This window comes from Lagopus muta, chromosome 12, assembly GCF_023343835.1.
Source record: "Lagopus muta isolate bLagMut1 chromosome 12, bLagMut1 primary, whole genome shotgun sequence".
Classification (NCBI taxonomy): Eukaryota; Metazoa; Chordata; class Aves; order Galliformes; family Phasianidae; genus Lagopus; species Lagopus muta.
The window spans coordinates 17271198-17286782 of record NC_064444.1 but is presented as its reverse complement, the minus strand read 5'-3'; the positions used below and the strand labels follow the sequence as shown (position 1 = coordinate 17286782).

General features: G+C 52.0%; 2 protein-coding genes and 1 non-coding gene across 5 annotated transcripts in view; 1 reads left to right on the top strand and 2 right to left on the bottom strand.

The window, feature by feature from the left end:
- The window catches only part of RANBP10 (RAN binding protein 10), a 57704-nt gene extending 51480 nt beyond the window's left edge, over positions 1-6224 (top strand). For all 3 annotated transcript variants that reach the window (XM_048958249.1, XM_048958248.1, XM_048958250.1), the window contains 2 exons: positions 400-511; positions 2321-6224. In XM_048958249.1, coding sequence (XP_048814206.1) covers positions 400-511; positions 2321-2451 — 243 coding nt within the window. In that variant the 3' untranslated portion in view covers positions 2452-6224. The remainder of the gene's footprint in view (positions 1-399; positions 512-2320) is intronic.
- A 1296-nt stretch (positions 6225-7520) lies between these two features.
- TRNAH-GUG (transfer RNA histidin (anticodon GUG)) lies at positions 7521-7592 on the bottom strand. Its single transcript has one exon. It is a non-coding gene; the product is annotated as a tRNA-His (tRNA).
- A 3144-nt stretch (positions 7593-10736) lies between these two features.
- CCL17 (C-C motif chemokine ligand 17) lies at positions 10737-12046 on the bottom strand. Its single transcript, XM_048958311.1, has 3 exons — positions 11801-12046; positions 11402-11513; positions 10737-11017 (listed from the first exon to the last, which is right to left on the bottom strand). Exons 1-3 carry the CDS (start codon positions 11865-11867, stop codon positions 10912-10914), a joined length of 285 nt encoding a protein of 94 aa, XP_048814268.1. The 5' UTR covers positions 11868-12046; the 3' UTR covers positions 10737-10911.
- Positions 12047-15585: the final 3539 nt, after the last annotated feature.

Sequence of the window (15585 nt, the reverse complement as noted above, 5' to 3'; positions counted from 1 at the left end):
TGGGTTTCCTTATAGAGCTCTGGGTGTTCCCCATTTCTGCAGCAGGTGAGGATGAGGGGGCCTACATGGGGGTTGGAGGATGAAAGTCAGTGAACCCAGAGTGTCTAGACCCAGATCTCAGCACAGGAGAGAAGAAATAAAGCTCCTGCTGCCTTCCAGGGGTAACTGCATGGTCTTCTTCCCTCCAGGTAGCACTCTGCCTGCCTTCTTGTGCAGAAGGGAGAGAGCACTCTTTAATCTACTGTCTTGATGGCCCAGTGCAGTCCCTTGCTGCCAAGAAGAAGCAGGAGCTGTCACATTGGTGATGGCAGGAGCTGCCCCAGCAGACAGATTTGGCACTTTTCCTGTGTGTTCACAGCCGTGCGTGACCTTACTGTACCTTTCTGTTCTCTCACACAGGATGCATTTAGCTTGTTAGCTTACTCAGACCCTTGGAACTGCCCTGTCGGTCAACAGCTGGACCCAATCCAGAGGGAACCTGTGTGTGCTGCTCTTAATAGTGCTATTTTGGGTAAGACCTGGTTCTTACATGAGTGCTACCTGCTGGACATACCACTGTTCACAGGTGCTGTCCTGTAGCAGGCAAGCCTGTGAGAGTTAGGAGAAATTAGGAAGTACTTGTCTTTAGCTTTTGCCTGTCTTTGTAATGCAGGGGACTGAAAAGGCAGGGCTGTAGGGAGGTGGGAGTAAAGCTGCAGAGGATGGGTGCTTCCAACCTGGTCTTGTTCTGGACCCTTCTTTGGGTCTTCCTCAGTGCTGCTTCCAAGAAATCTCCACAGGAGAATTTAACTTACCAAGGAGCCAAGATCTTTTGGATGCATTTTCCTGCCCCTCTTCTTTCTTGTTCTGAACACACCTTAATCAGTTTGCTGGCACTAGCAAGGCTGTTTTCCATGCTGTTTGGGTTGGCAGAGTTTTGACTGGCACAATCCTGCTTTCTGGTGGGGAATGCAGTTGCTCTTTTGCAGCAGCTCACAAATGCAGCAGGTTCCCACAGTGTTAGCTCTAAGTTAGAGGGACCATAAATCCCTCTGACCTTTGAGGCCATGCTGAATGCAGGCAGGCTCTGTATTCCCTTTGAACATATGTATCTGCATGTTCCCATGGCGTGGGTTGCTTGGTGGAGCTCAGATACCTGGCTGCCTAGGGCCTGGGGTTGGACTCAGGGCTGGGTTACTGGTGAAGACCCACTTGGTGCAGAGGTCTGGCTGTGTGTTGGTTATCTTCAGCTAGAAAGCCAGCTCCTTTTTTTCTGATGAGCTTTGCTCTTTGTATCAGCACATACCTGTGGATCCAGGTATAAGCAGTCTCTGTATCCTCCGAGCTGAGTGTTTATGGCTGCTCTTCCAGACACAAGCAATCTTCTTAGGCATGTTCTTTGGCCCAACAGCTTGTCCTTTATTCTCCTATCTTGAACCTGCTGTAGGAAATGTGATAGCTTGCCCTGATGGAAGTCTTGCACTTGCAGTCAGTGAGCTGCCCTTCCATTGCTGACCGTTCTGCCATCTTCGGCTACAGAAGAACCCATGGTGGAGTAGAGTGAAGGGATACTGGGGTTATAACCTGCCACCAATCTGCAAGAAAGGAGAATTGAGTGTGCCAGAAGGAGATTTAGGAATTATCTTCTTGGGGAAGGAACTGCTTGATGGGCAAACCTGTGAGAGTTCCTGTTCTGTCTGAGTAAAGGAACAGACACATTAGGATTTGGGAAAGAGGGTCCCTTTCCTTGACAGTCGGCATGGCCAGGGGTGCATCAGGGGGCTCAGTTCCAGCCACTGTTTGACCAGTGCTTGGAGAGCCCAGATAAGGCTCTTAGGGATGTCTGTCTCCAGAGAGAAATGAAAAGCAGTGTCTGGACATCCTCCGATGCACATCTTAACTACAGCAGCTGAGGATTCCCTCTTGCAAACCTAGCAAAAATGACATGGAAAAAAAGTGGTGATCAGTGAGTTTGTCTAGATTGTGGACTAGATAAACAGAAGAGGAGAGGGAGAGCAGCTGCCTCTCCCTTAGAGCTAATTTCTCCCACCTTTCCTTATGCTTCCGTGCTCTGATCTCTCACACTTTGAGGGTTTTCTGGCAGACACAGAGGCGACACTGCCATTTTCTTGCCATGGACAACTTTGGGAAAGCTGCACTTTCTAAAAGGCCCCGTTGACTCGTGTCCCTGTGGGTGGGCAGGTCTGGGTGGGGTATGCTCAGGACTTCCTTCCTTCTAGAGCCAGGGATGCTCGGCCTGGTGCCCAGGAGGGGCCTGCAGGTGAGCCAGCATGTGGCCAAGGCGCCTCTTCTAAACAGATTTCTCTTTTTGCCCCCGCAGAATCTCAGAACCTGCCAAAGCAGCCCCCACTGATGCTTGCCCTGGGCCAGGCCTCGGAGTGTTTGCGACTCATGGCTCGTGTGGGCTTGGGCTCCTGTTCCTTTGCCAGAGTAGACGACTATTTGCACTAGCCACCAGAGCAGGATGGAGCTGACATCGTCGAGTGCTGCCCTTCACCCTCCGTTGCTGCCACTACAACGCCACCTCGTCTGTAGCCTGAGCTCCCACCAACACCCCCTCTAGCACACACACACTGCCTGTGAAAGGATCTATTCCCTCACCACGTGGCCATTCCTGACCCAGGAGTGACTGGCAGACCTGACCTTGTCTCCCCGCCACCGCTGCGGCTCCGGCGGCACTCAGTATTTCGCTGGTTATTCTAATGTAGCGCCTTCCAATGTAGGGATTTCTCTTTGTTTTGATTTGAGTTGTTTCTCATGGATCCACCAGTATTTTATCTGGAGAGTTTTGCTGAGCTGGTTTCTGCTGATTCACGGAGGAAGCTCGTGAAGTTGGTGACGCCTTGTTCTCTTCTTCCCTCCCTCCTCCATCCGTGCACACGCAACATCATCTTCTGTGCTAGCTACCTGAACTCTTCTTGCAGTGGCAGTTCAGAGGGATTATTATTTTTTTTTTTTTTAATTTTATTTGAATCCTGTTTATTAAAAAGGTCTCTTCCACCTCCACAAAGTCACTGATGTATTTATTGCCCAGAGGCTTGGGCCCAGCCCCGCGCTTCCCACATCCCCGCAGTGAGGTGCATCCTGTCCTATGCTAACCATGGGAATTGGATTTGGAGGAACTCGGTCTTTCCTGTCTCTGTGATTAGGAAAAATAGAAGATTTGGCATTGCCTTTGTCAGTGGCCACACGGTAGAAACATCTCAGCCTCTGAGAAATGGGTAAATCTGGCAGCTAGAGGGACAGGGCTAACCAATGTGAAGTCACCTGGAAGCAGATGATGGTAAGGAAGAGCTGTGGATGCTGCCAAGTTGGGCTGTTGGTTTTTGTGCTGCATCACAAAACCCCTGTTTTTATCCATAGGGAAGTGCTCTGCTACTAAGACTATACAATAGTATTTACTGAATGATCACTGCTACATTCTATTGTTTTGAGGTTACTGATTTGAAGTGTGCTCGTCCTTGCAGGGTGCAAATGCTCAGATCAGGCTGCAGGTTAGGATCAGTGCTATCTTTTTACCCATTTAGAAAGGAATGGCAATGTTTCTTTGAGGAATAAGAATGCAATTTTAGTTCCAGGTCCAAAAGTGACCAGCAGGGATCTGTGGGTGAGTAACCTCCAGGTAAGATGGACATGGTAAAATGTCACTGCTGCGGTCCAGGGACTTTGAGTGCTGCTAAGGCTTTGGCATTCAAACCATCTGCCAGCAAGTGTTTCTAAAAGTGTATTTTGTACTGGTGTGCCATGTGAGGAAGAAAGTCGGTGTCAGAACTCTGCCACTGAGCTGAGAGCTTTGAGAGTTCACTGCATTTACAGATGTGATTTGGAGTCATCCCCATCCCTGGAGGTGCCCAAGGCCATGGGAGGGCTCTGAGCAGCCTCTGGGGCACCCAGCCTAGGGCAGGGGTTGAGGCTGGATAGGCTTTAAGACCCCTTTCAACCCAACCATGCTGTGATTTGCTGCTGGAGCATGAAGTCTGAAATAAAGGCAGAGCAGGGGACCTGGTGGCTTTCCTGTTTGGATGATTCCTGTGCTGTTGGCTGTCATTTAGCTCATTGCTGTCTCCAGCAGTCAGACTTCTCTTCCATCTGTGCAGCAGCACCGTCTTTGTCTCCTTCTGAGTTTTCTGTTCCTTCTTTTTGGGGTGGTTTTTGGTTCCTTTTAGTCAAACCTCTGTCATGGCTCACTCTTGGTCTCCCAGTGAAGCTGTGCTGAGTGTCCCTGGTGGTGGCAGGGCTGGATCACCTCCTGCCATCAATGCTGTGCATCGTGCAGCCTATAGCCGTGGTTTTATGTGTAAAAGCCTCCTGGGCATTGAGTTCTTGTGGTTGCTCCTTCATGGTTTGCATTTTGGAACCTTGTTATGATATCAGTGAGAGTTGATTTTTGGGTTGTTGCAGTCATTTAAAAAAAAAATAAGTAGAATGAAGGTCTTTAATTTTGAGTATGGCTACAACATAAGCAGAGCCTTCATAGAAGCTCAGAAATGATTTTAGAAGTGATTTGGGCTTTCTCATTTCAAGTGCCTCATGCTTTGCTAAGAAACAGATGAATGAGGGAGGGAGGCCTTAAGAACAGCCGGGCTGAGGCTCAGCTTTGTCTGGGCAGCCCCTCAGTGTCACTTCTCCATCGGTGGAGCCATAGGGGTGATTTTGTACCACCAGCAGCACCTGCTGGCATCTCTTCTCCTGGGGACGGTGACCAGGACTCAGCCCTGCCCCCATATGGTTATACTGCACACAGGACCTCCATCCCATGAGGCTGGCTGGCGTGGAGCTTGTTCTGCTCACGGGTCAGGATAAGTGGACATAGTGAAAATCTGAGCTGCAGCCCTGTGTACATCATGAGCTTTGGTTTGAGACCAGCAAAGCAGTTGTTTTTCTGAGAACTTCTGAGAAATGGGGACCTGCAGGCTCTGGTGAGCACTCAGCTGCACTGACCTGAGCTGAGCTCCAGGGGATGGAGGTGTGACCGATGGAGATGGTGACCAACACAAGAATGGCCCCTTCCACAAGCATTGCTTCTTGTGGTTGTGCACACCCAGATTATCCCTATCTGCCCAGTCCCCTTCTGGTTTTGTTGCTTTATCATATTTTGATTATTTCTTTCTCACTGTTTCTGCCTGTCTTCCAGCTGTGCCCTGATCTGTCTCACAGTCTCATTAAGGCATCATTACCATTTCTTGAGCTTTGTTCCCAAGACTCCCTCAAACAACTGCCAACAACCAGAGCTGGTTTAATCAGCCCTGTGGTGGGGGGGTCCAATTTCCCATTTCTCCCCATGGGCATGAGGCACAGGGAACAGTCAAAGCACACCTTGTTGGGTTGCTGTGGTGCTGCTGTGCTTTGTTACCAGTCTTAACACTCAGGTAACACCACATTGCAGAGGCTGACAGAGGGTGTGTTGGTGAGGCATTGGGGATCATGGCCCCACCTGCTCCCCATTGCCCTTCCTTGGATTTGAAGAACAGGAGCTCCTTTACCTCCAGGAGGAAGGGAGGCTTCACTCCTGCACACAAAGCAGTGGGATTTGCACTCACAGAAACATTCCTGGAGTCCATGCAAACCTCTCTTTGCATGCCGAGTCCCCCTATGGGCATCGTGGGACTGCTGTGACACACAGACCCCTCTGTGCTGGTCTTCGGCCGTTTCCTTCCCCTGTGAGCACCAACGTGGAGAAAAGGAGAAGCCAGGGCAGATTTGAGGATAATAAGGATGAGCAAGAAAACGTTCAGCACAAAAGCGTGGTCACTCTTTCACACAAAGGACATCGCATAAGTGAACGCTTCCATTAGGTTGCTCCCATGCCGTGGCTCTCCAGCCAGGACCCAGCAGTGCCAGGCACGGAGTTGCCTGCAGCACAGTGAACTCAAAACTCAGGTATGAACTGCTCGGCTGGAGCTGGGGAACGAGGGCTGCAGTGGGGCTGCAGCAAAGCAGATCACCACGCTTGTCAGCGCCGTTGGAGGGTTTCCTCCTCTCTGGCACAACGTCGGCTACGTGGACGTTCCACACATTGTGCACGTTGGTTCAGTCTAAGCGTAGTAGTTGTGAATTAAGTTATCTGATGCTTCGCATGAAAACTTCAAAAAAAAGAAAAACAACCAACAACAAAAAGGGGGGGGGGATTTTAACTGAGAAAAGCCTATGAAAATATACTGGGAATGTGGCAAAGAAATCAACATTCTGCTGTATATTGACAGAATTATTTTTATTAAAATACACATCCATGTGCAAGTGCTTGTGTGGAGCCGTGTGCTTTGTGGGGCTGCAGAAAAATGGGCCCAGCTCACAGGGAGCTCCGTGCCTGCAGGAGCTGCTGGTGGGGCCTGGGGTCACAGAAACTGAGCCACACAACAGCCCGAGGTAGAGGCACCAACTCTGAATGCTGACACAGATGGAGGGGGGAATGGTGCCAGATCCTGCAACCACATCACGGAACCACAGAATGGGCTGGGTTGGAAGGGACCTCAAGGATCACGAGGCTCCAAAGCCCCTGCTGCAGGCAGGGCTGCCAATGTCCATCTCTAATGCTACGCCAGGCTGCCCAGGGCCCCATCCAACCTGGCCTTGAACACCTCCAGGGGTGGACGGGGCATCCACAGCCCCTTTGGGCAGCTGTTCCAGCACCTCACCACTCTCATAGTACAGAACTTCCCCTGACATCCAACCTCAATCTCACCTCCCTCAACTTCAAACCATTTCCCCTTGTCCTGCAGTTACCTACCCTTTTAAATAGTTGATTCCCCTCCTGTTTATAGACTCCCTTTAAGGCTGCAATGAGGTCACCCCCCTGTTTTCGTATCACAGGGTGTGCTGCAGCTCCCAGGTGGTTTGGGGGCCATAACAGCAGGGGAGCTGAGTCTGGATCTGATCCCAGGTCAGGAGGGGCAGGGACTGAAGGCAGCACCCAGCTTCTACATCAAGATCTACACCCAGGGGTGGCTGGGGGACCCACGTGGGGTGGCAGTGAGAGGGAGGGTGGGATGGGATGAGGAAGGGCAGGGCTTCTCAGAGAAGCAGAGAACAAGAAGAGAACAAGAGTTCCTTGAACTTACATCTGTATGGCTTCCCTGGAAGAAGAAAAGAGAAGAAAAATCAAATGTGCTGATGACACTGTTATGGAAGAGGTGGGCAGCAGCCCATCAGACTGATGGCCCAGCACAGAGCTGGCCATGGCACCACCCAGAACCATCAAAGTTATCAGCTCCCAGCACAGCTTTAAGGTCATTTCTAGCTCTTCCTCACCTTTCCACAAATTCCAATGCCACTTTTCTTCTGGAAAAGGATTCCGCAGGCAGTTTTGCTCCCAGGTAACAGCAATAGAATGAGAGGTGGCAGCCTCATGAGGTGCCAGGGGAAGTTTAGGTTGTGCATGAGAAACAATTTCATCTCAGAATTAGCGTGTGTGGCCGCTCAGTGACAGCATCTTTGCAAACACACCTCACGAGCTCCCCTGCAGCTCCCTCCTCTGCATCTGCAAAGCAGGGCTGTGCACAGCCCTATCCCTGCAAAACCACTGCTGTGACTCGGATTCGAACCGAGGTTGCTGCGGCCACAACGCAGAGTACTGACCACTATACGATCACAGCTGCACATGGGAGGCAGTGCACAGGATTGAGCAGAGGGAGGAGAGAGCCCATGGGCTGGCTCTGGGGCAAGAGCAATGCAGAATACTGCAGCTACTTCCATTGAATCTGACATTGATCTGTTAGAATCACAAAAGCAGAAACAAATATTTCACCAGTTTTCTGTTTTTGTTGTTGTTAATTTTCAAACAAAGCAAGTCCTGCTACAGATAAATACTACCTCTATAATACATTCTGTATCTGTCCCAAGGCAATTCCTGTTCATTCAGTGCATCCCAAGCAGGTCAAAAGGTTGGACTTTATTCCTTATTGGGGTTGTAGGAGCCATCTGCTTGGACTCCATGCTTTTGTCCCTCCCAGAATCTCTCCGGGATCTTCTCATCCTTGCAGATGTGATGGGCGTCCATGGTCCCTCTGCTGCCTTGCCCTTCTGCTTCCCTGGGGGTGATGCAGGGGAAGGAGGTGCTGAGGGATGGGGACTGCAGTCACATCCCTGGACTTAGACTGTGGGCCATGGCCTGCAAGCCAGCCTCCATCGCCTGGATGATCTGCTTCCTTTTCCATTCAAGCATCCTAATGGAGGCTGTTGGAGCAAAGCCCTGTCCACAGCAACGGCACTGAGCACACACTGCTGTGCAGGCCATGTTGGTCTGGGTGCTGGACTTCTGGGCCTGTCAGTTGCTCTCCAAGGCTGTCCTGCTCCTGTCCTGCCCCAGCACAGCTCACCAGGATGGCCGCTCCGTGCCAAGGTGCTCCCCATGGCACCGCAGCTTCATGGCACGGATGTGGAGCTCCAGCATCTCACGCTGCTCCTCCAGCATGAAGGTGCTATCCTGGCTGGGTAAGTACACAGGCACAGGTTGGCTGTGCGCTCTCAAGGAGTGCTCTGGGCAGGCAGTGCGTGCCCCAGAATCACTATGTGGCCTCCCATCCTTGTTGATGCAACGGGAGTCCATGGTCCCTCCGCTGCCTTGCCCTTCTGCTTCCCTGGGGCTAATGCAGGGGAAGGAGATGGGGATCATCATCATGGCCTTGATTTTTGACTGCAGAATGTGGCCTGCAGGCCAGATGCCAGCATCCAGATGATCAGCCTCCTTTCCCAGTCAGGCATTCTGATGGAGGCTGTCAGGGTGACGCTCTGTCCATGGCGCATGCTCAGTGCCAGCCCTGTTCTTTGAGCCGTGTTGGCCCAGGTGCAGGAGTTTGAGGCTTCTCGCTTGGTCTCCAAGGCTGCCCTGCTCCTGTCCTGCCCCAGCACAGCTCACTGGGATGGCTGCTCCCTGCCACACGCTCCCCATAGAGCTGCAGCTCCTGTGTGGATGTGGAGCTCCAGCATCTCACGCTGCTCCTCAGGCGTGAAGGTGGTCTCCAATCTGGGGAAATACACAGACACAGGTCAGCAGTGGGCTGCTGGGGAACCCACTGGGCAGGCAGTGCATGCCATAAGCTGCTTCCACGAGGCTACAGAGGTCCTTTGGCATTCATATGGCCTCTGGAGAGCTTTTTCAAGGAGCACTGCATTACCCCAGAGAGGTAATGCAGCTCTATCTGGAGGCATTTTCTGGTGGTGTGAAACATGAGTTTCCTGCATGCCTCCTCCTTCAGCTGCAGCTTGGAGCGAGGGACAGGCACTGCAGCATGGACACATCTCCTCTCCCTGACTCTGTACCCACATGAACCCACTGGCACAGTCACAGCCAACCACCCTGCCAGTCCTGCAGACACACTGCCTGTGCTTGGAAGGGCTGGAGGCACCACAGGAAAGGGGAGAGGCCAGAAGGGTCCTTCTGCCTGAAGGTCAGCCTGCTCTCTCTTGGAAAAGACAGCTCCAAGGGATGAAGTTCCCTGGTGCTTGTGATCCAGGTGCTGGTTCAGGTGTGTGTGTGTGACTCCTGCCATTCCTCCCCAGGGTGCTCTGCTGCCCAGCCCTGACCCAGACCTTGTGGATTCCACCAGCTGTGCTCACCAGGGAGTCTCAGGTCCCAGACAGCAACAGAGAACATGGCACCACCAGGGCCAGGGACTGCTTGGTGGGGTTGGGGTCCTCACACTGCCTCTGGGCTTCTATGTCCACCAGGTTGGTGTCCACCTCCCCCTGCAGCCAGCAGCACTGCCTGTGCTGCAGCAAGATCTGCCTCTGCCCTGGGCAAACCAGCTTCAGCACAACAGGGTGGCAATGCAGCAGCACTTCCTCTTCCTGGGATTGCTGCACAGTCACGGGCAGAGCCCACAGGGCAATTGCCAGAGCATTCTGAGCCACATGCTTCTTTAGAGCCAAACTGGCTTCCAAGCCCAGCTTGAATCCGGAGCAACAAGACAGACTCCTCAGGGACTCTTCCATTAGGTGTCAGAGGGACATTGCTGAGAATCTGGTCTTCAGCTCAGGGGCCACATGCTTGCTCACATGGCTCAGATGCTGCTGTGCATCTTCACCATCTCCTCCATCTCCTCCATCTCCACCACTGCCATCTCCAACGACCACCCTGTGGGTACAGAAGCCTCCGTTCCCTGCAGCTGCCCCCTCTGCATTTGCAAAGTGCTGTCTGTGCACAGCCTGATCGCTGCAAAACCACTGCTGTGACTCAGATTCAGACCGAGGTTGCTGTGGCTGTAACACAGACTGCTCACCACTATAGAATCATGGCTGCACACTGGGAGGCCTTGCACAGACTTGAGTAGAAGTAGGAGAGCGTGCCAGCTGCAGCCACTGCACCATCCCCTCCCTCCAGCATGGAACAGGCTACCCAGCCCTGCCCTTTCATCTGGGTGGCAGCTTCAGCTGGGCCTGGATGCTGCTGCTGGTGTCTCAGCAATGTGGATTGGGCTCTGATGCTGCTTTGTAGAGCTCTGCAGAAGTTGGGGTGGCAGCCAGGGACTGCGGCTGCTGCAAAGAACGATGTGCTGGGGATGTGATGCCAGGAAACAAGATGACATATAGGGATGAGACTGTAATTCAGCAAGTATACATCCAGAATAATTCCAGCCAGGGCTGCATTATGCGATGGGTGTTCTTAGAGCCTCTCAGTCCACTGCACTCCCTCCCTGCCCAGCCCACATAACACCAACAAGGCTTCAGGAGGCAGTGAAGCCTGAAGAAGAGCATAGACTGAGAGAGAAAAGGACACCATCCCTCTTTAGTGTGTGAAATAAACCTTTATTTTGGAGCTGTGTTCTGCAGGTAGGAGCTGGCAGGGCTGCAGCACCTCGGGTGCCATGCAGGGCTCTGGGGAGTCACTGTCAGCATCGGGGACCTCCGCAGGAGGCTGAGTGTAAATCTTCCCATCAGGAAGCTGTGATCCTCGACTTGGGTGTCCGCTCTGCATCACACAGCTTGAGGTTCCTTCTTTTTCTGAAGATTCTTAATTGCTTTCTTCACCCAAGGTGCGTTTGGTTTTGCACAGACCTTGATCCCGCCCTTTGTCTCAAACCTGCCAAAACGAAAGGCCAAGGTTGGTGGGAAACAGCCATCAGCACTTGCCTTGCTTCTCCCCTCCTCCCTTCTCTGCACACCTCTTCCCTTTTCTCTTTGTCCCTACAGCAGGCACATGGTGCTCTATGAGCAGGCTGTCCTGAAGCCTCTAAATCCTGTGCACATCCTTTGGGAGCCCCTTTAGACTCTTGGCCTTATAGCCTTGCCCCATAGAAGTGACCAGAGAGTCGTGTCCTCCCCTCCCTGCGCTGCAGACAGCCACTCTGCCACAAGCCATCCTTTAGAAGGAGGCCATGCAGATTTGTCACCAGATGGAGTGGAGGGAAGGCACATACAGCATCCCAGGAGACAGCACGGTGGTAGGGAAATTGCCAGGACTTACACAATTGCTTTCAGAAGACAGTCACTGGAAGTCTCATAGAAATTCTTCAGCACTTCGAACCGGAGTGCAGCTTTTGCGAGTGTGAAACAGCATTCTGAAGGTGCATATGGGGCTGGAGAAGAGAGAGAGACTGAGAATACAGGCTTTGGAAAGCAAGTCTTTCAGACCTATCCTCATAAGAAGGTTAATGCACACAATGTCCCCCAAATCCTGCAGCTGCCACCTTAAGGTGAGCTCCTCCTGCAGCAGGATGGTGCCCCACCAGCCCCATGCTGAAGCCACCAGCCCAGGCTGTCCCATCCCAACCAAGAGCCCTCGGGGCTGCCCCGTCCCCGCTGGGCTTCCCCATCCTCCCCAATGGGACATCCCCAGCCCTGAGCAGGGCTCCTGCAGCCTCACCTGTGGAGCTGTGCTGGGAGATGCTGAGGAGCAGCAGGAGCAGCAGGAGAGGCTTTGTGCTGAGCATTGCAGCTGTACGTGGGCTCTTCCTTACTGCAGTGCTGCTGTGCCTCTCCTAAGGAGCTCTGTTATCTCGGCAGGGAGCTGCTGCAATTTATTTTCTCCAGCACCTCCCCATCTTTGCTAATTTTCCGATGAATTTCTAGTGAAAGCCCTGTGTGTTTTCTTAGAGCCAGGGGATTTACGTGTCACGTGGCAGCTCTCAGACTGCAGACAGAGATGATCCCTAGAAAGAAAGGACAAACGGATTCAGACCACTTCTCTGTAAGTTGAATCTGGCCTGTGGGAAAGCCACAAAGCTGGAAGTGAAATCCTCCTCTACAGAAGCAGAGAGCAAAGGCCTTCAAAATCCACTGAGAGTGATTTTGTGGTGACAAGAAAGGCAATGCTGTGTCTTATGCACAAAGAAGCATTTCTGAGAGCCAGAAAAATGTTAAGGAGAAAGGGTGGATAGACTGGAGTCTTGCTTTTGAACATAAAAAATCCCCCCTCCATAATGCAAGGGTGCAAGAACACCTGGAGGCAGATGAACTCTCCGTTGTAGAGTGGTCTCCACTGCTCAATCTGCATCCCATAGCCACAAGCAGAGATCAGAGCAATGCAGGAGCAGCCTCCCCACGTCAGGGTTTCCTGTGCCATGTTCATTCCAGCTGCCCCACCCCAAAGGAAGCTCATGGCAAGAGATGCCATCAACTTCTGTGCCATTGGGACCTAAAGGATGAACTTGCCACTCTTTCAGTGCAGGGATTTGGGCTCAAAGTTTGCCTTTCTGGTGTCCTTTAGGGCCAGAACCGAACAGCAGATTGGAGATGGTCAGCGGATGCAGAGCAGGACACATTCCCACTCTGAGCCCAGGAGAAAGAGCCTGTGAGCCCTGAGCGTGCAGCCAGCAACATGGGGATCCTCATCCTTCAGTAGGGAAACAGAGCCACAGCTTGGGGCACCACATCACTGCCTGTGCTTGTATCCTGCTGTGAGCATGCATGTGGGGATGGAGCTTGATGATCTGGGGCCCTTCCAACCCAAGCTGTTCCATGATTCCATGTGTCTGTGCACATCTCCCTGTGCAGAAATCACTTGGAAGGAGAAGATGCTGGATAAAATTTGAACAGCTCTCAGGGGTCTCCAGTTGGCCAAAGCATTGAGGAAACTCTGTCTGCTTCTTTCTTCATTAACAACTCTGCAAAATCACTCAAAGGGCCGAAAACACCCAAAGCAACATTTTGTCAGCTCGTATGTGAAGGACCCTAATAGGGAACCTTGAAAAACCCAGCAACCCTAGGAGCACAAGGTAGGCTGGACTAAAAATAGTGTGTTTCTAAATAGGTCATATAACTCTATATACAACAGTGCTGTTCCTCCTGCCTTGTGTTCAACCCAGCGACTCAACATCTCCATGGGCTGCAATGAGTTCCCCATGCTACTGATCCCCAAAAGCATCTTTTCATCCTCCCACAGGCTTTGTGAGTCCTTCCTTCCCTTCTCAGCCATTTCCCCATCTCTGATGGGCCCCAAGCAAGAAGGAAGCATTTTTGGGGACTGGTAGGCATGACTTTGCTGCAAGCCCACGGCACGCCGCAAGCTGGGCTGGAGCTTCCTCAACCAAGTGTGCAAGGGAGGACTGCAGGCACAGGGACACCCACACATGGCTCTGGATGGAGCAAACCTGAGGAAATAAGCAAAATGAAGCAGGATCTGTGCTTGTTTTTCTGGCACTGCTTCCTCTTCCTCAGGTTTTCAAGTCACCCCTATCACAGCTGAACAATGCACAACTCCCTGGAGATGCCTGATGTTTATTCTTGAGGGGGTTTTTTGGAAGGAAAAGGCTGGTGTGCAATCATGAACTGAGGGATGCTGGAAAGTCCCACAGTTGGCTAACATTCCCTTTCCTTTCAACAGGCAAAGGAGAATTTGCTCGTTTACATGAAAAACAAACAGCATTAATAATAATTTGGTACTATGGAACATGGTTAAGTGGGTAATATTGGTGCTAAGTGTGCAGTTGAACTAGATCTTGGAAGTCTTTTCCAACTGTGGTGATTCTATGATTCTGCAAAAGGAGGAAGAGGGGAGCTTGGGGACACCTCAGGTACAAGGTTTGCCAGCACCTGTATCACCGTGGGGAAGGATTTGGGCATAACAAGCTCAAATGGGGTCTCAGCAGATAATTGTGCTCTGCTGGAAAAACACTGTTGGGAGCAGCCATGCAGTTGTCACAATTCTCTGTGGCCCAGGCTCTGTTTTGAATCATGGCAGCTCCTAGGGACTGGAAAGTTTTAAAGGAGGAAAGCAAGAGTTCCTCCCACAGCCTGCTTCCTATGGCTGGACTCTGGGGACCACAAGTGCTGAAAGCTGGGGATCCACCAAAGCACATCCTGTGCAGAAAGTCCTGCCTGGAGCCATAATACACTGAGGCTGCAGGAAGGACGTGTCCAGGAGCCTTTCCCCAGAGGATCATCTGAGCAACTTGCCGCCACCGGCTCTTCCGTGTGCCCCAGAAGCCAGGAAGTCACCGCAGCCAGGCAGGAAAATAATCAGGTGATGACAGTTCTCTCCAACTGGGGCAGAAGAGTGACAGAGCTGGAGGGAGGATATGCCCACAGAGGTCCCTTCCACAGCCCTGTGATTCTATGACTCTATGAGCACGCTCCAGGTTAACCAAGAAGAGTGGACCTGGGGTGTGAGGAGGAGCTGCTGCTCCCAATGGATAGAATCTCTGCTTCTGTGCATGATGGAAGCAGTGTTTGGTGAGGACTTCAGCCTCCTTTCCAACCCTGACCTTTCTTGAGTTCCTGGAGCTGGAACAGCAGTGAAGAACTGTCGTGCCCTTAGTGCCTTCCTTGCACCAAGGCTGTCCCTAACCAACAGCGTCGCTGGGTTCACAGCATCTGGGACATTCAAGAGAAAGAAGAAGTGACTGCAGTTGAAGGGGGATGGGGCTGCACCAAGACTCAGCTTGGTAGGAGCAGCTCGGCCAACAGCTCCAGGAGAGAATCAAGGATCCCTGACAGAGACTAAAACACAGAGGGAGGTGAGAGACCTCAGAAGGGGCCATGCTCCATTCTACTAACCCAGCAGGGGCGGTACATTAGTTTGAGCTGCCCTATGTAAGTGCAGGCTGATGTAATATTTCATAGAAAAACCACAACACCAACCAGGGACAGGGCTGACATTTCGTAAGTCACGATCCACATCCCCAGAACACACAGTGACTTCACAGATGAGGTCATGTCCCACCAGATCTGAGCACAGCAGAGAGCCAGGTGCCAGCAACAGGGGCCACCAGCAGCCCCAAATACAGCAAAGTGAGGAATTAGTCCTGGATACATTTTAGGAGGTATGGAGCAGCAGGTCATGGATCCAGAGACACAGCCACAACATCAAGAGATCCATCCATCCATCCATCCATCCATCCATCCATCCATCCATCCATCATCCATCCATCCATCCATCCATCCATCCATCCATCCATCCATCCACCCATCCATCATCCATCCATCCATCCACCCATCATCCACCCATCCATCCATCCACCCATCCATCCACCCATCCACCCATCCATCCACCCATCCATCCACCCATCCACCCATCCATCCACCCATCCATCATCCATCCATCCATCCGTCCATCCATCCATCCATCCATCCATCCATCCATCCATCCAGAAGATAAGCCATCTACAGCAAACAGGGTCAGGGTAACGATATCACATCAGTGCTCCTACA